Source organism: Orcinus orca, chromosome 2, assembly GCF_937001465.1.
Source record: "Orcinus orca chromosome 2, mOrcOrc1.1, whole genome shotgun sequence".
Taxonomy (NCBI): Eukaryota; Metazoa; Chordata; class Mammalia; order Artiodactyla; family Delphinidae; genus Orcinus; species Orcinus orca.
This window is the reverse complement of record NC_064560.1, coordinates 62409721-62433760: the sequence shown is the minus strand read 5'-3', so window position 1 is coordinate 62433760 and position 24040 is coordinate 62409721. Positions and strand designations below refer to the sequence as shown.

Here is a 24040-nt window from a genome sequence, read left to right as displayed (position 1 = left end):
TCTGAATTTATGGCTGTGGTTTTCTTTTCTTTTTCTTCTCTCTTTTTCCCCATATCCACTGAACTTGGCCTCTGGGGATTATGGGGATCGCAGGATCATAGTGTGATCAAGGGATCAAGGTGATACTAACCATTGAGCTCTGGGATCATCCGAAAGAAGTATTCATCCTAGGAGATCCTTAAATGTCAAACTGGCCCAAGGGAAAATCTGCTATGCTGGCTTGACAAGTTTAGTTCTCATTTCTCTGATCTGATTAGTGAGACTAACTCTTTCAAGGCAAGAAACATGAAGTTAATTGCCAAGGTAGACAGGACAATGCTCTTTTTGGAGACTTCAACAACACACAGTGACTCCCTCACTCAGCACCTCTCTTGCTGATGCCTCCCCAGCACCCTGGGGCTTCACATCTCATTGGGGGGATGACTCCCAAAATGACCCAGGGTTTGGGGAAGTGGAGGGCTTGGGTGAAAAGGGCTCTGACTTCATCCCAGGCAACGTTATCTCCTTCCATCTTCAGTCACAGGACTGAAAGAGAGAAAGTGGCAAATCACTCTGGATTCTTGGTTGCAAATGATAGAACCCAATCTGGCGAGCTTAAGCAGAAAAGGCTTAAGGTACTTCTAAGAGTCTCTATGAGGGCATGAAGCCAGGCTTGGCAGCTGTGACAAGGCAGAGCTGCTGTAAGGAGACACCACTGCTGCCCTGACTGAGTGTGGACCAGGTGCGACCCCTGGCAAGACCGATGCTGGGCTCACACTAGGTTACTGCTACCTCTGGCAGCTGGGCACTTCCGCCCGCCTCCACCCTCGCCAAACTGGGTGGGGCTCAATTCCCAAATCCAGGCTCTGAGGTTGCATCTGATTGGTGGACATCAGGTTACATGTCTGGGCCCTAACTGCAAAGGAAGCTGGGAAAGTGCATTTCGGGTTTCTGCTTTACCAGAGGTGCAGAGTAAAACGGTTGAGGACATCCTAAAGAAGATTGGTTGGGGGCACCAAGAGGAATGACCGATGTTAACATATCATCAACAACTTAAAAATCACATGACTAAGACCCCCTCAGAACCAACCATACTACCTTGACAGAGACCTTTGGGCCGTGACCTGCTGCGTGGGTGTAAACCCACCCTACACGCCCTCAAGTTCTTACTCTGCCCCTGGGAGTCTACAGCATAAGTGTGGACCCTCCTCCTCATCAGGGGCCTTCATTCCCTATGTATCCCAGAAGCATTGGTTTAATTGTTGCTTTTGTTTGGGCCTTTTTAGGCAAACTCAAATGACTTCCAAGTGCCAGGCAGGTAAATAAGTGGGTGAAGTGAGCAGAGGGGAGGGCATACTTGGGACAGGAGAGGAACCTAAAGAACAGCCACTGCTCAGGGCCAGATGTTTCCATCTGGAAATATGGACCCTGTGGCCCAGATACTGTGAAGTTTCCAGAGAAGCCAGAAATTTGGATTTCTTTACATGAAATCTCCAGATTTTTTAAATGTTTGATTAAATACTCTTGATTATTAAAATTTTTTTATTGTGAAAAACTTCAAATATACAGAAAGAGTGATGGTATAATAATCATCCACATCCAAATTCACTCATCACTCAGATTTAATGCTTTTGACGTTTTGTCATATTTGTTTCATCTATTTTTTTTCTGCTTAAGTATTTTAAAGTAACAAAATCAAAAAAGCTAATAAAATATTTTCATCCTTAAATACTTCAATAGGTTTCTGTTTAAAACATATTTTCCTGAATAGCTGCACTAATACTTAAGAAAATGAACAAATACCTTGTCTTTACTCAAATTTCTTTTACTCCCCCAAAATGACTTCTTTAGATGGGTTGTTCAAACCAGAATCCAATAGAGGACCAAGAATTGGATTTGGTTGTTACATGTCTTAAGTATCTTTAATCTAGAAGAAACACTGGTCTGTTCTGTTATTTTTGTGTGTTTCTACTGACAGTGATATGAAGAAGCCACACCAGCGTCTTGTTGACTGTCCTGTCTAGATATGTGTTGTTTCCTTGTGATGTCACTTCAATTGTTCCTTTATTCCCTGCATTTTCTGAAAACTGGAAGTTAAAGGTTTGATTAAATTTGGCAAGAATATATCCAGGTGTTGCTGACTCTGCCTAATTCATCACGCCAGAAAGCATGGGATGATGTCCTACTAGTGGTGATGCTAGATGAAGAACTAGGTTAAGATGATCCCTCCCATTGTAACTTTATATTTTCTTCTTTAGACTGATCATTTCCCCCAAGAAAGCGTTTAACTAAGGATTTTAGCATCCATTGACGTTCCTTGCCTGAATCAATTTTTTCATTAGGGATTGCAAAAGAGTGTTTTTCTGATGCTATAATTTCTTTGACATTTATTAGCTGGCATTCTTCTGTAAATAAAAACTTTTGTAATTAGCTGGGACTATTCGCTTATCCTGAAATGGGAACTATTGGTTCCTACCGGAAGGCATTGTCAGGAACCACATCACAGGCTTCCAAGAGGTTATCTCTGGGTGATTATTTCAGTTTATTCAATTTGTTTATCTAAATTTTTTATGATAAGTGAGTATCACTTTTTTTTTAAGTTTAATTTTTTTTAATTAATTTATTTATTTATTTATTTTGGGCTACATTGGGTCTTCGTTGCTGCGCGTGGGCTTTCTCTAGTTGCGGCGAGCGGGGGCTACTCTTCGTTGTGGTGCTCAGACTTCTCATTGAGGTAGCTTCTCTTGTTGCAGAGCACGGGCTCTAGGCGCACGCGCTTCAGTAGTTGTGACATGCTGGCTCAGTAGTTGTGGCTTGCAGGCTCTAGAGCACATGGCCTTAGTTGCTCCGAGGCATGTGGGATCTTCCCTGACCAGAACTCGAACCCATGTGCTCTGCATTGGCAGGCAGATTCTTAACCACTGTTCCACCAGGGAAGTCCCGAGCATCACATTTTTAAAAAATTAATTAATTAATTTTATTTATTTATTTATTTTTGTCCGTGTTGGGTCTTCGTTGCTGCGTGCAGGCTTTCTCTAGTTGCGGTGAGCAGGGGCTACTCTTTGTTGCGGTGCACAGGTTTCTCATTGTGGTGGCTTCTCTTGTTGCGAAGCATGGGCTCTTGGTGCGTGGGCTTCAGTAGTTGTGGCATGCGGTCTCAGTAGTTGTGGCTCATGGACTCTAGGGCGGAGGCTCAGTAATTGTGGCGCACGGGCTTAGTTGCTCCACGGCACATGCGATCTTCCCAGACCAGAGCTTGAACCCGCGTCCCCTGCATTGGCAGGCAGATTCTTAACCACTGCGCCACCAGGGAAGTCCCTGAGTATCACTTTTTAATAAGAAATAATATTTAAGAAATGAAATCAGGATAAACACACAAGCATACTCAAAGAGTAGCCATACTAGGTAAGCAAACAAGAACCGGGCTGACCCAGGACCATGCCTTTAAGGTCAGAGATGCTTAGACAAGAGAACACCAGCCTTGTAGGTGCCTGCAGGGATGTTACACATCTACTCATCAACTCTGACTCTCACACTATTCACTGTCATCCTCACCACTCACAGTTACCACACTAATCACAGGGTGGGGAGGGGCAGGATGGGGCGACCAGGACAGGATGCCACAGGCCCTTAGCTGAAGGAGTCAAGTCATCTTTGTCTTTGTCTTTGAGAGCATTTTGATTGTCTGGCCCTTCCCAGCCAGCCGTATCCCACTCCACCCCTGCCAGTTCTGGCAAAAACAACACAGGCTGGTGCCCTTGCTGTCAGGTCAACTGAGCAGTCACCCAACCTGGTAGTCAAAGCCAGCAGGCCACGGGGCAGGATGGTGCCCCAGTGACATGTGGTTTTCAGCATGTAAGTCTGGCACATCTTTTGTTAAATTTATCCTTAAGTATTTTCTGTTTTTGTTGTTGTTTTGCTGTAAATTGGTTTGCTTTTCCAATTTCACTTTTCAGTTATCGACTGCTAAAAAAATATGAAATGCTTCACAAATTTGCACGTCATCCTTGTACAAGGACCAGGTTAATCTTTTGTGTCATTCCAGTGATGTTATATGTGTTTTAAGTAAAAATGTAATAAGATCCACTCTTGTGAATTTTTAAGTAAAAATACACTCCAGGCAGGTAAATCCCTTCTCTCCCGAGGCCTCCTGTGCTCCTAGACACTGCCACAGACCCCTACCGGGGGCGTATGGGACCTCTGCCCGGAGAGTATACCTTCTGCTGCATCGTTAGCTGGCTCTTTCAGCCTGGATGCAGTCTGCGTTCTCCACTGCAAACTTCACACACTCATAACAGCTAAGATTCTGTAAAATGGTTCAGCAGTCCTAAAGCAGGGTGCAAAAATGCCAGGGGCTGGCTTACTGGCTCGGTCCTCACATGCACCCCCAAATTTTACTGGAGAGGAGAGAGATAATCCCATCTCATGGACCTAAGGACAGCCAGAAAGGGTGAGAAGGGAGGCACATCTGACAGGCTTTTAAGAATTCATTTCTAACCCCCTCGGTGGATCATTTTGAGCCTTAAGGGGAAGACTATGCCTTCCCCAGAAGCCTGCAGGTGCTTCTGGAAGCCTCTTTTCAGCCTCAGATGAGACTGTCTGATGATGCGCTTTCTGGTCTGGTGTGCTTTCTAAGCTAACCACCATTAAATATCCTTTTTTCTTTTTTTAAACTGTAGTAAGATACACATAACATAAAATTTACCATTTTAGGACTTCCCTGGTGGTCCAGTGGTTAAGAATCTGCCTGCTAGCGCAAGGGACACAGGTTCAATCCCTGGTCCGGGAAGATCCCACATGCTGCGAAGCAACTAAGCCCATGTGCCACAACTAATGAGCCTGCACTCTAGAGCACTCGTGCCACAACTACTGAAGCCTGCGTGCCTAGAGCCCGTGCTCCGCAACAAGAGAAGCCACCGCAGTGAGAAATCTGTGTACTGCAACGAAGAGTAGCCCCCGCTCACTGCAACTAGAGAAAGCCCGCAGGCAGCAATGAAGACCCAAAGCAGCCAAAAATAAATAAGTAAATAAATAAATTTGTTAAGAAAAAAAAAAGAATGAATTAGGGAATTCCCTGGTGGTCCAGTGGTTAAGACTTTGTGCTTCCAATGCAGGGGGCATGGGTTCCATCCCTGGTCAGGGAAGTAAGATCCCACATGCCGTGTGGGCAAAAAAAAAAAAAAAAGAAAAAGAAAAAGAATGAATTAAAAGCAGGTTCCCCAGTCCTCCACACCCAAACCACTTGGCTGCCCCAAGATGAATGATGTGATAGAAATCTTTCTTTCCTTGTGGCTTCTATTAGCTGGCCCAGGCCTCACTGGCTTAGCCCAGCTTGGGGCTGTGACACTGCAGGTCTACTCGCCTAAGTGGAAGTGTGGGTAGATTCCTATGGGGAGGGGCCCTCCAGATCAGCTCCAGCCCTCCCCTCTGCTCTGGCCATGGCTCCATTAGAGAGGCTGCAGTCCTGCCCACCCCCTAAATTGTCTGGGGTCTGCATTACTTCCCAACATTCCACCCCAGACCCCATGGCTTCCCTGAGCCAGGGAAGGATGGGCAGGATGCCATCCAAGGCCCTCCAAGAGTAGGGAGGGGAATTATGAGCTCCTTCCTCAAAAGTGAAACTATCCCGCCTTGGGCAGAGCCTGAGGCTGACGGTCGGTCATCAGGGTGAGAATTGCCCCAGTCCGTGTGCAGACTCAGGATCTTTGCAGCGTAACTGGCTTCAAAGAAGGAGTTTAGTCTTAGAAGGAGTTTCAGCCTTGCTCAGTGGCTCCAGAGCCCCCCATCTGCTTTAGTCCCATCTCTTGACAGGCTTCCGTGAGGAGCCTGGGCTGCCTCCCCAGGGGACCTTCCTTTTGTCCTTGGGTTCTCACAAAAGTGAATGGACCCAGTGTTCCAGACCATTTCCATAGGACCCAAGGTGAGCTGTTCTGGGCTCTGTGCGGTCCTGATAAGGCAGGCCTGGGACATGCCTCATTGGCTTCATCCACGGCTTGGCTCTCTTTGCCAGAAAAGGGAGGGCCAGTCCCACAGGGTTCTGAGATTGTACTGGCCCTCAGTCATGGTTTGCCCAGGGACTACTGCTGGGTGGGAGTGGAGGTGGGGTTGGAGCAAGACGGTAGGGGTCCCAGGCCTCAGGCTAGCAGGGGTCAAGAGAGATGATGGGGCAGAGGTGAGGCAAGCACCACCCAGCCTTATACCTACACTTCTGCACCCCACTCCACCCTCCACCATGCTGAACCGCAACACTGCCCCTACAGGAAGTACAGGGACCACTCAATCAGCTGTGTGATGTCCAGCAACATCCTTAAGCTTTCTGAGCTGTAAAAATGGGGATTCTAGAAAATACCCAGAAGGGTTTTTGGAAGGTTAAATATGAATGTTCCTTGTGTAATGCCAGACACTCAGAAAGTGTGCAATACACATCATTTTCCTCTCTGCTTTCTTCTCTATAACAGTTTTATCCACATTGCTTTGGTTTTATCAGGGAAGCTAGGCAGGCTGGCAGTTCCCAGAAGAGGTGGGGAAGCCACCGTCTTCTCTTTGTACCCAGAAATACTGCCACCAATGGATGGCTTCCTCCAGAGGCCACCAGCTAACACTGGAGTACTGACACCCTGGGCAGAACTGACGGCTGGGTAAATGGCTGCTGTGGAGGAGAAACAATGTCCTCAAAGACCCACCCTTTACCCAGACCCACCAAGGACACCTATTCTTCATGTCACTGCCGGTAAAAATTCCCATCTTGAGACTCAATCAAGTTCAGTTAGAATCTGTGGAGGTGGGACCAGCTTTGCGTATTGTTTAAAAGTCCCCAGGTGCTTCTAATGTGTAACCAGGGTTAAGAACTACTGGTCTAGTCCAACCTCCCCATTGTAGAGATAAAAACACACAGGGGGAAATAAAAACAATCTCAGAAAGGTTAAAAGAAATAAATATTTAAAGTGACAGGGAGAATTTAGTGCAAAATAGGTGCCCCAAAGAGGGAAGCTATTATTATTTCATTATTTCTATTATTGCTTTAGACAGGGCTGGCTTCAGGGACAGGCGACTTGCACAGCCACACAGGCCCTCAGGCTTGGTTTAACGCTCTGCTGTTGCTGTTTTGAAATTTTTAATTTTTTTTAACATGGGGGTCCCACATTTTTCACTTTGCACTGGCCCTGGCCCAATATCATACAGCTCTTGAAAGCAAAATAGATTATCACCCCTCTAAAGAAAGATGAGGAACACACTCAGAGCTCAGAGGCTTGCTGGGTGTGGGGCTGACCTGGGTTCATTGCCCAAGGAGGTTCCTTCTCCTGTTCATTCCATCACAGGGAGAAGGCTGTTCTTGTATCTCTTGGAGGAAGCAGTGTAAGAGCTTCAGAGCTCCCCCTTACTATCTGTGAGAGGCCCTCTGAGCCTCAGTTTCTTCATCTGTAAAGTGGAGGAAATAATGCCTGTGAATTATTGTGAGGAGTGTCCAGAAGCATGACTGTCCCTCTAGATGCTGGAAATATGTGACTTCCCATCCCTTTATTGGGAAGAGAGGGACCCATGTGCTCCCAGTACAGCCTTGTCAAGTCCTTTTGTTCCCCCCTGGGAGGCCCATCATTAAGTTCCCAGACTTCAGCTTTTCTCATACAAACTAAGAGGAAGTAGTTCTGGGGAAAGGTTTCGTTCTGGAGCAGGGTGTGTATGCTTCAGAGCCCTTAGTGAAGTGTTGCTGCTACTGCCCTCTGGTGGTAATATATCTGTATCTGCCCAAATTCCTAACATCCTTCCGGGAAATATAAAAATGCTTGATAACACACTACAATTCAATTAAAAAAATAATTTATTGCTACTCTGCTAGACACTAGGGATGCAAAGATGAATAAAACACAGTTCTTGCCCTCATAGTTTAGAATGTGAAACAAACTCCTAAAGAGATAGCTTGAATTATAGTGCAGTGTGATATTTTAATAAAAACAGTGACTCCCGACTTCTGGTTCCAAACAAAATGGAGTAGACATATTTATTCCTAGCCTTCCCACTAGTAAAAGCTAAATATCCCCTGGACATTCCACATAAACAAACATAAGAAGACTCTGAGAGGTTGAGAGAAGAGGCAGACTGGCTAGGGCTCTCTTGAGACCCAAGAAATGATATGGCAGTGAGTACCCTGGGTTTCCTTTTTGCCTTTTATATCTAACTGGATACTGGAGAAGCTGGCAACCTAATATGTCAATGGAAGCAGGCAAAAAACAACAAAACAACAACAAAGCCTGCTCTCTCTAGTCAAAAGATGAGGAAAGAGGGCTTCCCTGGTGGCGCAGTGGTTAAGAATCCGCCTGCCGATGCAGGAGATACGGGTTCGAGCCCTGGCCTGGGAAGATCTCATGTGCCGTGGAGCAGCTAAGCACCACAACTACTGAGCCTGCGCTCTAGAGCCCTTGAGCCACAACTACTGAGCCCTTGAGCCACAACTACTGAGCCCTTGAGCCACAACTACTGAAGCCCACGTGACTAGAGCCCGTGCTCCGCAACAAGAGAAGCCACCGCAATGAGAAGCCCGCGCACCGCAATGAAGAGTAGCCCCCACTCGCCGCAACTAGAGAAAGCCTGCGTGCAGCAGTGAAGACCCAATGCAGCCAAAAATAAATAAATAACTAAATACATTAAAAAAAATAATAAAGAAATAAAATGAACTGCTTAAAAAAAAAAGAATGAAACAGAGGCTATCACTACAAACACTGCAGACATCATAAAGATAATAAGAGAATACCGCAAGCAACTCTACCCACATAAATTTGTTAAGTTAGACAAAATGGACCAATTTCTTGGAAAACACAAACTACTATAAATCACCCAACATAAAATATATCATTTGAATAGCCCAGTAACTAATAAAGAAGTAGAATTTGTAATTAATAAACTTCCCAAACTCATTTTGTAATATTTAGTTGTGATAAAAATACAAAATATAAAATTTATCCTCCTAATCCTTTTTAAATGTACAGTTCAGTAGTGTTAACTGTATTCACATTGTTGTATAACAACTGCCCAACTCATTTTATGAAGCCAGTGTTCCATGATACCAAAACCAGACAAAGTTAATGTAAGAAAATAAAGCTATAGACCAGAATTCTTTGTGAATATAGATGCAAAAACCTTCACAAAATATTAACAAGGAGAATTCATCCATACATAAAGATAATTATATACTATGACCAAGTGGAATTTATTCCTGATACCCAAGGCTGGTTCGATATTAAAAAATCAGTCAAGGGACTTCCCTGGTGATCCAGTGGTTAAGGCTCTGCGCTCCCAACGCAGGGGACAGGGATTTGATCCCTGGTCAGGGAACTAGGATCTTGCATGTCACATGGCATGGCCAAATAAAATTTAAAAAAAGAAAAATCATTCAATGTAATCTACCATGTATACATACAAAAGTCTCATGATCATATCAATAGAAGCAGCAGAAGAATTTGACAAAATTTAACACCCATTTCTGATAAAAACTCCCATAAAACTAAAAATAAAGGGGAAATTTCTCAACTTGGCAGAGAACATCTACAAAACAGCTAACAACATACTTAATGGTAAAAGGTTGAATGTTTTCCTCCTAAGATCAAAGACAAAGCCAGGGGCTTCCCTGGTGGCGCAGTGGTTGAGAGTCTGCCTGCCGATGCAGGGGACACGGGTTCGTGCCGTGGTCCGGGAAGATCCCACATGCTGCGGAGCGGCTGGGCCCGTGAGCCATGGCCGCTGAGACTGCGCGTCCGGAGCCTGTGCTCCTCAACGGGAGAGGCCACAACAGTGAGAGGCTCGTGTACCGAAAAAGAAAGCCAGTATGTCTGCTTTCATCACTTTTACTAAGCCAGCTCAATTAGGCTAGAAAAGGAAATAAAAGACATATAGCTTGGAAAGGAAGTTGTAAAACTGCCCCTATTTGCAGATGGCTTTATGGGTTACCTAGAAAATCCCAAGGAATCTACAAGAAAAACAAAAAACCCCCAAAACTCTCATAGAACTAACACATGAATTTAGTGAGGTTGCAGGATACAAGATCAACATGAAAAGATGGATTGTTTTTCTATATGCTAGCAATGAATACTTGGAAACTGAAGTTAAAAATACAATACCATGTGCAATTGCTCAAAAAAAAAAAAGACTTTAGGTATAAACCTAGCAAAACACATATAGGACTTGTATGTTGAAAACTACAAAACAAGTTTTCTTTTTAACCAAAAAAATCAAAGATCTAAATAAATGAAGAGACATTACCATGTTCACATATGTATTGGAAGATTCATAGTAAAGATGTCAATTTTCCCCAAATTGATCTATAAGTTTAAAGCAATTCCAGCAAGATTATTTCTAGATATAGGTAGGCTTTTTCTAAAATTTATATGGAAAGGCAAAAGGAACTAGGACAGCTAAAACACTAGGAGAGCTGCCACATTATCTTACTATAGACAGAGGTTGTCTCCTCCCACTTTAGGCCGATACTCAATGCCTGCATTAAATTCTTCATGCTTTAGGGACTTCCCTGGTGGTCCAGGGGTTAAGAATCCACCTTCCAATGTAGGGGACGCGGTTCGATCCCTGGTCGGGGAACTAATATCCCCCATGCCGAGAGGCAACTATGCCTGTGCCCTGCAACTACTGAGCCCACACGCTCTAGAGCCCGTGCGCCACAGCTAGAGAGAAGCCCGAGCGCTGCAACGGAAGATTCCCACGTGCCGCAACTAAGACACGACGCAGCCAAAAGTAAATAAATAAATAAATGTTTAAAAAATGAAATAAATTCTTCCTGCTTTAAATACCTAGAATGGTTTCTGAGTCCTGCACTGAACACTCAGCCCTTTTTTTCCAGGCAATTCTCATCACCTTGATTTTAACCACTTACAGCTCTGTATATCCCCTAAGCTGACCCCATCTCCCACCCTTCCTTGATCTCCCTACAGTGTCTTCTGGAATGGTAGTGTACCAGGAACAAACTCCCCTATGTCCTCAGCCCTTCACCTTCCTGCTCTACTGGAAACCTGGCTAATGCCTGCGGATATTACTTCCAGTGTAGTTTCCCCAAGTAAGGGCTGTTTTCCCTTTCACACCCCTTATTCCACCTGGCCTGCAGGTGGCAGTAGCTATCCTCCTTTCCCCTTCTCCGTAAAACCCCAGCCTCTTTGACATTAGACTATACCCTGCCTCCTTGTCACAGTCATCTGTAGATCTCTTCCTCTTCACTGAACATTTTGGCCACTGGCTCACTGTCTCTCTCCACCACTGCTCCTGTCATCATTCTTTTTTTTGTTTGTTTGTTTGTTTTTGTTGTTGTTGTTTTCTTTTTTTTTTTTTGCGGTGCGCGGGCCTCTCACTGTTGTGGCCTCTCCCGCTGCGGAGCACAGGCTCTGGTCGCGCAGGCTCCTGGGCCCAGCCGCTCCACGGCATGTGGGACCTTCCCAGACCGGGGCACGAACCCGTGTCCCCTGCATCGGCAGGCGGACTCTCAACCACTGTGCCACCAGGGAAGCCCTGTCATCATTCTTGGTAACTTCAGCATCTGTGAAAATGATCCATCCAACACTAGACCTCTCGGTCAATCATAACAATCTCCCCGAATTCCCCAGCCTCCCTTGCAGCTAGAGGTAGTGCTATGTGACCCATTGAGACTTAAGTCTAAATCTGATGGTGGGGTGGTTTCTGTGAAAGCTTTGCTTTCCTGCCGTGAGATCTGCTCTTTTCTTCCTAACTTGAATATGAATGGGGTGTATGCAGCCTTCTTGTGATTATGAGCATGTGGAAAAGGCAGGAGGATGGCACACTTGTTGGTCCTGACATCATTCAACCAAGGAACTCACACCAGAAGCCACTCACCTCCAATCTTCTTGTTATGTAAAGGGAAAAAAAGCTGTTTTTTAAGCCATTGTGGTCAAATTTTCTGCCCTTGCAGCTGAAATAATTTATAATCAGTAAACATCTCCCTGGCGCACATCCTCAAATCCCTCACCTTCCTCTTTCACCTATTGTTCTTGTCCAGCATCACCAAATCCTAGGGTGTCTAAGGCAGCAAGTCAGTCCCCAATATCCATTCTCCCCTTTTCCCTTTAGTAATAGAACCGCAAAGTTGTCACAGAGCCCATGGTCACCCAGAAAAAGGGAGGAACCCATCCTTCTCACCCACCCAGACATCAGGCTACTGCACTACTGCAATCCTCTCCCTCCCCAACCCTTTTCTGTATCATCAGATTTTCAGTCCTTTTTTTTTTGGCCATGCTGCGCTGCTTGCAGAATATTCCCTTACCAGGGATTGAACCCACGCCCTCAGCAGTGAAAGTGCCAAGTCCTAGCCACTGGACCACCAGGGAATTCCCCTTCACTCACTTTTTTTTTTTTTTTTTGTGGTACGCGGGCCTCTCACTGTTGTGGCCTCTCCCGTTGTGGAGCACAGGCTCTGGACACGCAGGCTCAGCAGCCATGGCTCATGGGCCCAGCCGCTCCGCGGCATGTGAGATCCTCCCGGACCCGGGCATGAACCCCCGTCCCCTGCATCGGCAGGCGGACTCTTAACCACTGCACCACCAGGGAAGGGGAGGGGAGCCCCCACTCACTTCCTGATCATTCCCAACCACATACATTGTAATGTCTCCTACCTTAAAAAATACACACACACACACACACACACACACACACACACACACACACACAAAACCTTTCCCTGGCTACCACCTCATTTCTCTGCTCTCCTTTATGAAAAATCTGTTGGCCGGTGAGAGCAGTGAGGTAGGTGTCATGGTCAGTGGGTGTGTGACAGAACTTGCAGAATGGGAGAGAATGGTTTGAAAGTAACTACCAGAGGCAGTAGTGGAGCATTCTTTTGAGAAATACTGCATTGCCAACACTCCTGATGGCAGACAGGATGGATGATAGTTTATGAAAACAGATGGACCCTGGAGAATGAATTGAAAAGTGATTGACTGGGATTCTGAAGAAGTTTTAGGAATACTTTAACCAATTAATTTTGCTTATATTCTTGTTTTCTTTCTTTCATATGTACAGGAGTGATAAATGATTTTTTAAAAATTATGTCTACATAAATCTAAAGGAGTTCTTTCATATATAAACCCCCCAAATTTGAAGTGATTAGAAAACATTGGGTTATTATAATTGGCTGAATTTTTCTTTTAGTGTGACATAAAATAATAAAATCTCACTACCTATATTATCCTACAGTTGATAAACAATAAAAACTCAGATAAATGTTTACCTGCTCTATGAAGCCTCTGCAAAATACTGTCTAGTACACAGTGAATACTCAATAAACTAGCTCTCACTATGACGATATCTTCCAGTGGGGGTGGGAGTGTAGTTTTCTAGTATCTAACTGGACAGACCAGTGCCTTAACCTTTTCTCTGGTAAGATTTAAAAAAAATTAAGGACATGTATATCTCTATTTTTCATCATGATTTTGCATTTGGCTCCAATTTTGGAGCACTTTAGTCCAAATATTCCACCACTGTCCACAGTGATGTGGAACATTTCCTCTGCTGTTTATTTCACAGTATAGAAATAAGCATTTAGCAAGTTGCTGTTTTGATTGATATGTGACCTCTTTAAAATAGGAATCATTTTACTTTTGTCACTACAAGAAAGATGCTCAGCTGTTGAGTTTTCATTTAAATTAGTTAAGCAGTATGGCAAGGACGTTTTTTACTTTTATTTTAAATAAAATGTCTTTTATTTTAAATAAAGAGACTTTGAATGTGTTTAGGCCACAAGCTCACCCCCCTCTATTTCCCATTTATCACTAATGCCCACCGTGTCTCATTTCCTTTACCTGTCTGGTGCCTAAAGGCATCCAAATTTTCCAGCAATGATGAAATGCTTCTCTCACACTCTCATCCTTCCCAGCCTGGTGTGAGGGTGGCATATCTGGAAACCCCAGCTCACTGTGATGGTTTCTTTTTGGATGGTTTCTTCTTTTGGAAATACTAAACATTCAGTTTAGCGTTGAACTGTCTCTTAAGCATTCTGTGTATTTTTGTTTTTAATTCCTCCTAGGGAAAAATATTATTCTTCCTTTACATCCATTCCTCACTTCCACTAACAGTAGGCAGATAGGCAATAACTTTTCGTTAACTAAATAAAAGGGTAGAAGACAGGGAGCGAAAGAAAAACAAATATTAAATAAACAAACAATCTTTAAGGGAGATTGTTGAATGGAGAGGGAAGAAGAAATGTGGATTAAATAGCCAGATCCTGTCACTGTTTTCAGTGAAGACCTAACCAATCAACCTTACTCTTAAAAGTATACTAAGTCCCTCCTTATGAAGCTGGTTTTTCAATCTAGGTTGCAAGCATTGCACCCCGGGAACCTGCTTTTGGGAATCTGAATTTGATTCCATTTGTGGTTCTGCTGTGTATAATATCATGGCGGAGATTCTTCAATTGCTCTGAGGTTCAGTTTCCTCTATTTATAAAAGCATGAGTTTAATAACTCTTTAGAAGTTTACTTTGGCGAATAGGGAGCAAAATCCTGTCCCAGGGCCTTTGCATTTGCTGTTCCCTCTTCCTGAAACCCTCTTCTCCCAAATGTCCACGGTGCCTCTCTCCCTAACCTGCATACTCCTACCTACTTCATATTCTTTTTTCCACTTAATTCTTCTCCAAAGATTTTATCACCACCTAACATATTATATCTTTTACTTATTTGTTTGGCTCCCCTTATTGGAATGTAAGCTTCCCAGAGGAAGTATAGTTAGCTCTTTTGTTCCCTGTGATGACTATTTGTTGAATGATGAACAACACAACGGGTGTGTACAGTTTTAGTAAGCACCTGACACATTAAGACTAAAAAATGTTTGTGACTCTAAAATGACAGTCGATGGATCAGGAAAAGTCCATGAATAAAATAAACTGACAATCTACGAAGTATCATTGGTGGTCTTTCTTGAAACAACTGGTTCAGAGAATCTCAGGATTGGAAGGATATTTAAAGGTAGGCCAGTCCTAGCTAGAGAGAGTTTAAATTCTCCTCTGCTGTTAGAACCAATAATAGGGATTTCTTCCATCTAGAGTCACAACCTTCTCTACAATTGAGGATTCTTCTATTTGCAACAAAAAGATCCTTTTCATTAAGAATATTCCCCCCCTCCTCGAATGTAAAAGTAAAATAAAAATATAGAACTTTAGAAAATTAAAAGAAAAAAAAACTTTAAAAAATCACCATCTCGTTACCCAGATACAATTAAAAACAACTTTCAGTACACAGTATTATCTTAACAGTTTAAAAATATACACATAGGCAGACAGAAAATTTGGGGATCTCATTGCATGTGCGGTTTTGCAGTTTTTTCCATCTAACATTACATATAAAAACATTACTTTAAAAAGCTGCACGATGTTCCCCTTGGGGGTGCACCATACCTTATTTAATCATTCCCAAGCTGTTTCCTTTTTTTCTCAAATTAAACTTTTATCCTGATCTTCGATTACCTTCTTCAAGAGAAACGCTTAGAAATTACTAGGGCAAAGGAAGTGAACTTTTAATTTTTAATATTTTTTTCTTAAATTACAGAAAATTTAAGTCTTCCCCATCAGATCCCGCTCCATAGAAAGTCTAGGGTGGCTTTAAACCAGTTCGATTCAAACCATCCCAAATTCTCTTCCCCTACTATTTTCAGATCTTAGTAAACCTCCCCCCGTACCATCGCACGGCCCCAGTCCTCCTTCGTAAAAGAGAAACTTAAAGCCACAGGCCCCCAGCACCGCCTCTTTAAATTTTAAAACGAAGGCCCAGGCCAATGAACGTTAATTTTCTCTCGGAACACAGCGTCCCGCCCGCCGTCCCGCAGTCCACCAATCAAGCAGGGCTCTTCTCCATCATCCTTCCAATCAGAGCCAAGGATGAAAGTGGCTCACGTAACTTACGTAAGGCAAGCGACCAATGGGGGCTGACCTTGGGGGTTAGCTCCGCCAATGCCAGCAGCCCTTGGAGAGCGCGGGAGGCTTTCGACCAGAGTCCCTGAGAGAAGCAGAGAATGGCGCTGGTTCTTTGAAGCGAGGGTCTAGGAGAGAGCGGCGCCGGCCCCGGCTCTAACCCTGAGGCGGCTGCGCGGCCGACATGGCCTGCTGTCACAACGTAATGCTGCTGCTGGACACCGCGGGAGGCGCCGCTGGTGAGAGCCCAGTCCGGCGGGTCGCCCTGCGCCTCCTCACCTACCTGAGTTGCAGGTTCGGCCTGGCCCGGGTCCGCTGGGCCTTCAGGTTCTTTGACTCTCAGGGTGCGCGGAGCCGGCCTTCCCGCGTGTCTGACTTCCGCGAGCTGGGGGTCCGCTCCTGGGAGGACTTTGAGGAGGAGCTGGAGGCCAGGCTCGGGGATGGCGCCCACGGCGCCCACCTGCCGGGCCCGGCGCCCAGGGCCACCCACACGCACAGTGCCCTTATGGAGACGCTGCTAGACTATCAGTGGGACCGGCCCGAGATCACATCGCCCACGAAGCCGATTCTGCGTAGCAGCGGGAGGAGACTGCTGGACGTGGAGGGCGAGGCCAAGGAGGCCCAGTCTGCGCTCGGCGGCTTTGTGAACGCCGTCTTCCTCCTAGCCCCCTGTCCGCATTCGCAGAGGGAGCTGCTGCAGTTCGTGTCCGGGTGCGAGGCCCAGGCCCAGCGCCTGCCGCCTACTCCTAAGCAGGTGATGGACAAGTTGCTGCCCAAGAGAGTCCAGGAAGTCATGATAACCCGAAAAATCACCTTGTACTGGGTGGATACCACCGAGTGGCCTAAGGTAAGATTACACAGCGAACTCAGATTTTAGTACGTGGTGCTGGGGCTGATGAACCAGAACTTGACAGCATCTGCAGAGCAGCCCGTGGACCCAGAATGAGACTAACATGACCAACAGGTGTCCCTTCAGAAGGAACGTTCTGGGGTCACAAAGAGGGACATTCATCACAACGGGATAGGTAGGTCCTCGGTACCTGAGTCAACGCGTTTGAGGTCCTTCACAATTTGGGCCCTATCTGTCTTCCCAGACTTAATCTTTCCTACACACGACCCTTATTCCAGACTGTTGAAACAGTATAATTGGCCAACAGGCCTTGACGGCTTGTTTTGTCTTAGCAGTGAAATGCCACTGCTCTCTTCTGCGCCAGTTTAAATCACACTCATTCTTTAGGGCCTTTGCCCACAAGGCAACTACTCAATCTCAACTTCTGAATTTCCAAACACTTTTGTGGCACTTACCCTTTCTCCATTATATGTTCCAGTCGTGCAGTCCCTCACCTTCCATCTAGCCTAGAAATAACCTAAGAGGCAGGCACACACATCTCTGTATCTCCTGCAGATGTGTTGTTGCTTGTTATAGGTGTTCAGAAAATATTTGTTGACCAAATGAACAAATTCTTATGTACTTACAGTCCTAAATGGCTAATTTGGACTTTCGTTGAGGCAGTGGAGCTCCTGCTCCAGTGATAAGTATAAATTTCTACCTCCATCATTTTCTTTCTGTCACTTCACTTTGTCAATAAATAACTTTATTTGAGGAGCCACTACATTGAGTACCGACTACATTGTTTTAGCTGCTGGGGATGCGGTGGTCAGCAAAGTTGAGTTTACCTTCTGGGGGAAGATATATTAGACAGGTATGGTTAACAGATTAAACAGATAAACAAGTGATAGGATTTCAAATAATGCTCTCAAGAAAATAAAGCTGAGTAAGGGGCTGACGGTGGGGCAGAGGAAGTAGAAGCAGGAGACAGTTGTAAATAGGGTCGTAGTCAGGGAAGGCCTTTTTGAACAGAGAACTGAATGGTGAAGAAGGAGGATAGTGAAGGTTGGGCAAGAACTTTCCAGGCAAAGAGAAGAGCCAGTGTAAAGATTTGAGCTGGAAATGAGCCTAGTTTGTTTCAGAAACAAAGGCAAGGAATGCTGAAAACTAGTAGGCAAGGACAAGCACAGTAGGAGAGGAAGTTAGAAGGTAGCAGAGGCATATCTGTAGGGCCAAGGTAATAAATTCGGATTTTGTTCTAATAGTTGGGAAAGTGGCTTAACCAGGTGAAAGATGTGATTGCATCTGTTGGAAACATATGTCACTAAAGTAGGGGTGGGTTAAATTGCAAGGTTGCAAATGGGAAATGAGCAGATACTTAACACAAGTAGTGATATAGTGGGTTAAAATTTCCAAATTGCTTTCACATGCAAAGCCCAAGGAAGACTTAGCAAATGCAATGTAAGGCAGCAGTGGCTGGTCAAAAGAAAAGGAAAAGGCAAAAGTGTTTAAGGGAATGGTAAACATTGACGGAGAAAATGGAATCCTAAAACTTAGTTTGTTTAAGGTAGCAAATCAGGTGTTGGACACAACACATAAAGGCTCGATTTGGGATAGTTGGTATTAAATCACATCAAAGACTTTATGCTGGAATTGTATTTTATCAAATATTGGCTAGAAATAAGTCTTAGCAGATTGGGCTTGGAGATTCTTTTTCTCTTTTCTGAATGGCATTAAAATAAGTAGGTTGACAGGATCTTTTTAAAGATTCTTCCAGTTCGCACATCCCGTCATCTGTGGAGATGGGTCTTCTCTGAGGCTTCTTACATCTGTTATGTTGTTTCCCATAAGAAAAAGCCCATCAGATAATCTTAAGCTTTTCTGGAATTTTTTTTCTGGTGTAGATCTGTCTTTTCCTGTTCAAAAGCCTCTGCCTAGCCGCACTGTGGAGGCAAAAGGGAGACTTAGGTTCTGTCCTTGGGGAGCTCTCACTATGAGGTAGAGAGAAGAGAAGAGAAATTCCAGGGTCTGCCATGTGGAGCTTACAGTCTGGGAAGTAAAACTGGGAGAAACAGACTCAGGGAGGAGGGAATCCAAGCACACATAACTCTTGCAAAGATACAGGATAGAAGGGAGCATAAGAGACCTCTCTCACATTTTCCACTTTATGCTAACCCTGATTTACTCAACAGATACCTGTTGTTGAACAAACTGCGAGGTATGCTGAGTACTGGGTGCACCATTAGTGAGCCAGATGGATGTGGTCCCTGCTGTCTTGGAGCTTATAGTCTTGTGGACGTTTATAAATCCCTAAATTTGAAACTACCACTAGGACTTGTCTGTTACTTAGCCCATAATGTACATAAAAAAGAAAAATGTAGCCATAATCTATATACTGGTTGTGGGTTTTTTTTTATCATGTTCATATATTTTTAATCAAAGCTTATGTCCTTTTCAACTCCTTTTAAAGTTTTACTTTTCATTTGCCAAGCAGTTGTTTTTTCCTGGCTGGTCCTCTGACTGAAATAATTTCAACAATTTTTTTGTTTCCCTTTGGCAGAAAATCCTAATCAGGATCTATGATAGTTGAACTGGCTTACCATTCTCCCCCTTGGCAGTGAGCACAGGTGTGGATATATGGGTGGTAACATCAAATACTAATTGATTAATCTATCACAGCATTTTCCAAACTGATAGGCATAACCAAAAGTTTGGCAGTACATTACTTATCTTCACTACATGTGATAGTTTCTGTTGTGCTCTGATATTTTCTTTCCTGGTTTTTTTCTTTAACACTGATCTTAAACCATTCAGTTGATTCATCATAGGGTCCATCCAAGTTCATCAGGATCACCATCCTCATTTTAAAAGCACTACCCAAGAGAGTCGTGGGTTCTTAGACTGGACTATCATTGCCTTGCTGTGAACTTGGGCACCCTTTGAACTTCAATATAATGGAAAGTTTGGAGAGGACCTAGAAGACCCTTCTAGTTCTAATTTTTTACATTCACATAGCAATTTGTGGTTCACAGTTGTCAACTCACCTGTGGAGTAGGCAAAGCAGCACGATCAATGTATTCTAGGGTAGGTGCGCCTTTATGTTCCCATAGTACCTGCATATTGTCATGGTACATTGTGATTCTGAGCTAAATATTTCGTGCTATTGCTTTTTTACTCACCCCACCCTTGACTTTAAGATCATAGAAGACGGGGACTATGTCTTGCTAGTTCATGGTATTATCATCCTGAGTCCTTGGACTCTTTAATCAATAGAAATTGATAAGAGGCCAGATGAGAAATTCAGGCAAGGCTTTACTGGGACTCGTGCTGCACAAGGGAGTAAGAACAAGAAACAGGGGCCCTTCCTACTCCCCAGAGAAGGGCAGGGGCCTGGTTCCTTAAATGGGGGTGTAGTAGGAGCAGATTGGTGGGCTGGGCAGGAGGCGTAGCTTAGGTGATCTGTGCACCCCCTTGGTGCTGTGTGCAGGGATCATGCTCAGTACCCTGCTTTTGCTCTCAGCACCTCAGAAATGGCAGTTGATTTGTGGCCTTTTTGTATCCTATTGTTCATAATTGCCCTGACTGCATGCAGTTATTTTTAGTCCCTTATAGTTTCTTTGTATTCGTTTGTCCAGGTGCAAGCACTCCAATAAAGGGTCCCATGTCCCAGCCTATCTCAATGGCACATAAAGGTTGCTCAATAAAAGTTTGCTGAAAGAAGGTTGGATGAAGAGTCAGCTATGTGTGAAGGAGTGAGGAATGGCTTTTACAGAGACAGCAGGGTTTGAGCTAGGTAATGAAGTATAATAAGCATCCAGTTGGTGAAGATGGAAGGGGAATACACAGCAAACAGAACCAGCAAAAACATGGAAGCATTGTAAAATGTGGCATATTCAGGAAACAGCAAATGGTTCGGTGTGCCTGGAAGGTAGGGATGGGTGAGGGAAGGATAATGTGTTTGGAAATATTGTTTAGAGCTGGGTTGTAAAGGGCTTTATGGCTATACTGTAGGGCAGTGGGAAGCCCTTCAGAGTTTTTACAGAAGTAGCATGATTGGATATGTAGTTTCGAAGAATACTTCTTAAAACAAAGGAAAGATTGGAGGCAGAGCACAGACTCTGTAAGCTTCAGTAAGAGTCCAGAGTTTAGTGAAAACACTGAAGATAGAACTGAGAAGACCTGTTTGGTCTCCACACAGACCCGTGGGTGTGGGCAGGGTGGGTGAGTCTCTGGTGATCACCCTCTAAGGGAGGTGCTCCTGCCTCTCTCCTGTGACACTTGGCCGCTGTTGTGTTGTGGAGGACATGATTTTTTTTTATTAATGTGTAATGACTTTGCATTCCTTCTAACGTTTTATGATTTATCCCTCGTGAGTTGCATCGCTTCTGTTCCTTGACAGAAGATAGAATTGAAGTGCTATTTTCACTAAATAGGTGCTTTCTTGAAGGCATATTATATAGCAGTTATTCAAGGCATATTATATAGCAGTTATGCAAGTAATGGGATGCTGGCCATTATTTGTGTTTGGTTCAACAAATACATTAATTGTGTAATTTGATCCTTTAATGTACATATCAACTTTACTTTCTCCTGATTTCCCTTAGCTTTATGAATGCCTAACTTACAATAACCCAAGATTCTTTGTAATTTTTATTTTAGTTGTGGGAATCTCCGGACCACCTTGGGTACTGGACAGTATGTGAACTGCTCCACCATGTAGGAGGCACTGTCTTGCCATTTGAAACTTTCAGCCAGGATTTTACTAAAGCTGGGGAAACACTGCTTGGTAGTGAAAGAAAGCTGTCGAGGGAACCTCACCTCTCTTCATGGATTTCAACTCTGCCAACTGATTCCACTTTAAACTGTTTGCTCTATAATCCTCCTGAGTATGAAGCCTCATTTCCACGGGTGGAAGGAACATTATTTTTCCCTGTTGAAGGTAAGCAAATAATACTTGGGGCCGGGGGCGGGGGAGGAGTGGTGATGGGGTGGTTGGTCTGGGTTTCATTCATTTCTGCAAGTCAGGCCCATGAATGCTTTAGAATTTAGAATTTCCAGCAGCCTAGGCATTCCATTAACGCTTGTCATTGAAAGATATCTAAGCAAAATCAGAGATACCACAGGAAAGGACTGAAGTTTGGTACAACTGTAAGCCCATGTAAAAAGGACAAGTGAATGTTTTTAAAGAGTTTCCCAACTTTTTGCAAAGAAGGATAACATTGTTCAGGTGCCCAAGCAAATGGGTAGTAAGGTTTCACTGCTTCATAAAAGAGATTGATAAATTGAAGATCATAGAAAATCAGTGATTGACTCAGAGAAGAAATAACAAATTAGTCAATTGAAGCAAAAATGGTGCCTGGTACCAGGAAGAGCCAGCATGTTGGAATCTTCATAAATTTGCTTTATCATATGATTTGCTATATAGTGAATCTAATTTCTGAATCATTATGTAGTCACATAAATAATACCATATAGAGATATGTACATAAAACTATATTATACACTATGGACAATTTAAGGAAATTTCAAGAGTAGTTTTGAAACTTTTAGCCAGGATTTTACTAAAGCTGGGGAAACACTGCTTGGCAGTGAAAGAAAGATGTTAAGGGAACCTCATCTCTCTTCATGGAAAGCAGTTTTGTCTTACATGGTCTTTAGAATTTAAACTCGTAAGATAGGATGCACTGTATTTTATGGATTTAAGAAGCAGTGGGTTTTGTGTGTGTTTGTACTGCTTGAATACTTATTTATAAGTCATAATTATTGAGAAGTTCTGAAATCAAGTCACACCATTGTAATTCCAGTCATATACAGCTTTTCCTATAAAACTGAATGAACTTAACTATGATAGCAGTAGAATGAGGGTTGAAGGGTGAACTAAGTGACAATACTAGTACTTTGGCTGGCAATCTAATTTTTTTTCTTACTATTAAATCTCTTATTAGGAGCTACTTCTTATATTAGAATTTCAATATTCTTTATTTCTAACAGGCAAAGAGATTCAAGAAACATGGACAGTTACTCTAGAGCCCTTGGCCGTACATCAGAGACATTTTCAGAAACCAGTCAGAATTTTTCTAAAAGGCACAGTGACCCAGTGGTCCCTCCCAACAAGCTGCACTTTGGGCACTGATAGCTGGATGCTACAAAGTCCAGAGGATAACAAATCAACTCAAAGGATGTTATTTCAGCAGCTGGTAAACAGGCTGACTGCTGAAGAGTTACATCTGGTAGGTATCTTCCACGTGGCAAGTTATTCTGGTCTAATAACACACTGGTAAAGTGAAATAAGTGCATTTATGAAATGCCAAGGAGTGCCCTACATAATACAGTCTCAGTGAAACAGATGATATTTTTGCAAGTATTATAGCATCGTGACAATGCTCATTAGTGAAGAAACAGCTTATAAAAATTGCATGGGGCTTCCCTGGTGGTGCAGTGGTTGAGAGTCCACCTGCCGATGCAGGGGACAAGGGTTCGTGCCCCGGTCCGGGAAGATCCCACATGCCGCGGAGCGGCTTGGCCCGTGCGCCATGGCTCCTGAGCCTGAGCGTCCGGAGCCTGTGCTCCGCAACGGGAGAGGCCACAACAGTGAGAGGCCCGCACACCGTAAAAAAAAAAAAAAAAAAAAAAAAATTGCATGTACCTTGAATCCAATTAAACCAAATTATATTCACATAGGGAAGAGGTAGTGAGCCAAATGGAATGATTATATTAGGGCAGTGAAGTGATGGGTGGTTTCTCATTTTTTAAATGTTGCATTATGTATTTATTACTTTTACGTAATAAATATATTTCATTTTTTAAAAAAACTCTACATTGTAAAATTAGATATACTAGTGTCCAGTAGTTATACAAATTTAGTAATGTCTTCTGAAAAGGAATACATACATACCCAGATTTGATATAAATTTAGTAATGTCTTCTGAAAAGGAATACATACATACCCAGATTTGATATACAGGTGATGCTAATTTTTTAACTACCAGTAATTCCTTACCTTACTTTGCCTTTTGCTTTTGTAAGCTCAGAAAGCTTTTATCTTCTGGATTCCACTGTAAAACATTCCAGAGAAAAACTGGGTAGTCATTTGGACAGTTGTTGTTCTAAGAGTTGTGTGCTCTGACAGAGAACTGGAGTCAGGGCGTCAGGTGACCTGGATTAGATCACAGCTCTGCTGCCCACCATGTGATCTGAATAAATCCCCTTAAGTGGTAGAATTGATTCTTGGTTAAGAGCATGGGTTTCAAATTCATACACTCTTGGCTTCTGCCTCTTATTAACTGGGTGACAAACAGGTTGCTTATTCCTCAACCTCAATT

The 24040-nt window shown here is 43.6% G+C and overlaps 1 protein-coding gene and 1 non-coding gene across 2 annotated transcripts in view; one reads left to right on the top strand and one right to left on the bottom strand.

The window, feature by feature from the left end:
* Positions 1-3949: 3949 nt before the first annotated feature.
* LOC117196032 (U6 spliceosomal RNA) lies at positions 3950-4052 on the bottom strand. Its single transcript, XR_004476011.1, has one exon. It is a non-coding gene; the product is annotated as a U6 spliceosomal RNA (small nuclear RNA).
* An 11906-nt stretch (positions 4053-15958) lies between these two features.
* The window catches only part of TICRR (TOPBP1 interacting checkpoint and replication regulator), a 50911-nt gene continuing 42829 nt past the window's right edge, over positions 15959-24040 (top strand). Inside the window, exons 1-3 of the mRNA XM_033402842.2 lie at positions 15959-16736; positions 21378-21657; positions 22710-22948. Coding sequence (XP_033258733.2) covers positions 16074-16736; positions 21378-21657; positions 22710-22948 — 1182 coding nt within the window. The 5' untranslated portion in view covers positions 15959-16073. The remainder of the gene's footprint in view (positions 16737-21377; positions 21658-22709; positions 22949-24040) is intronic.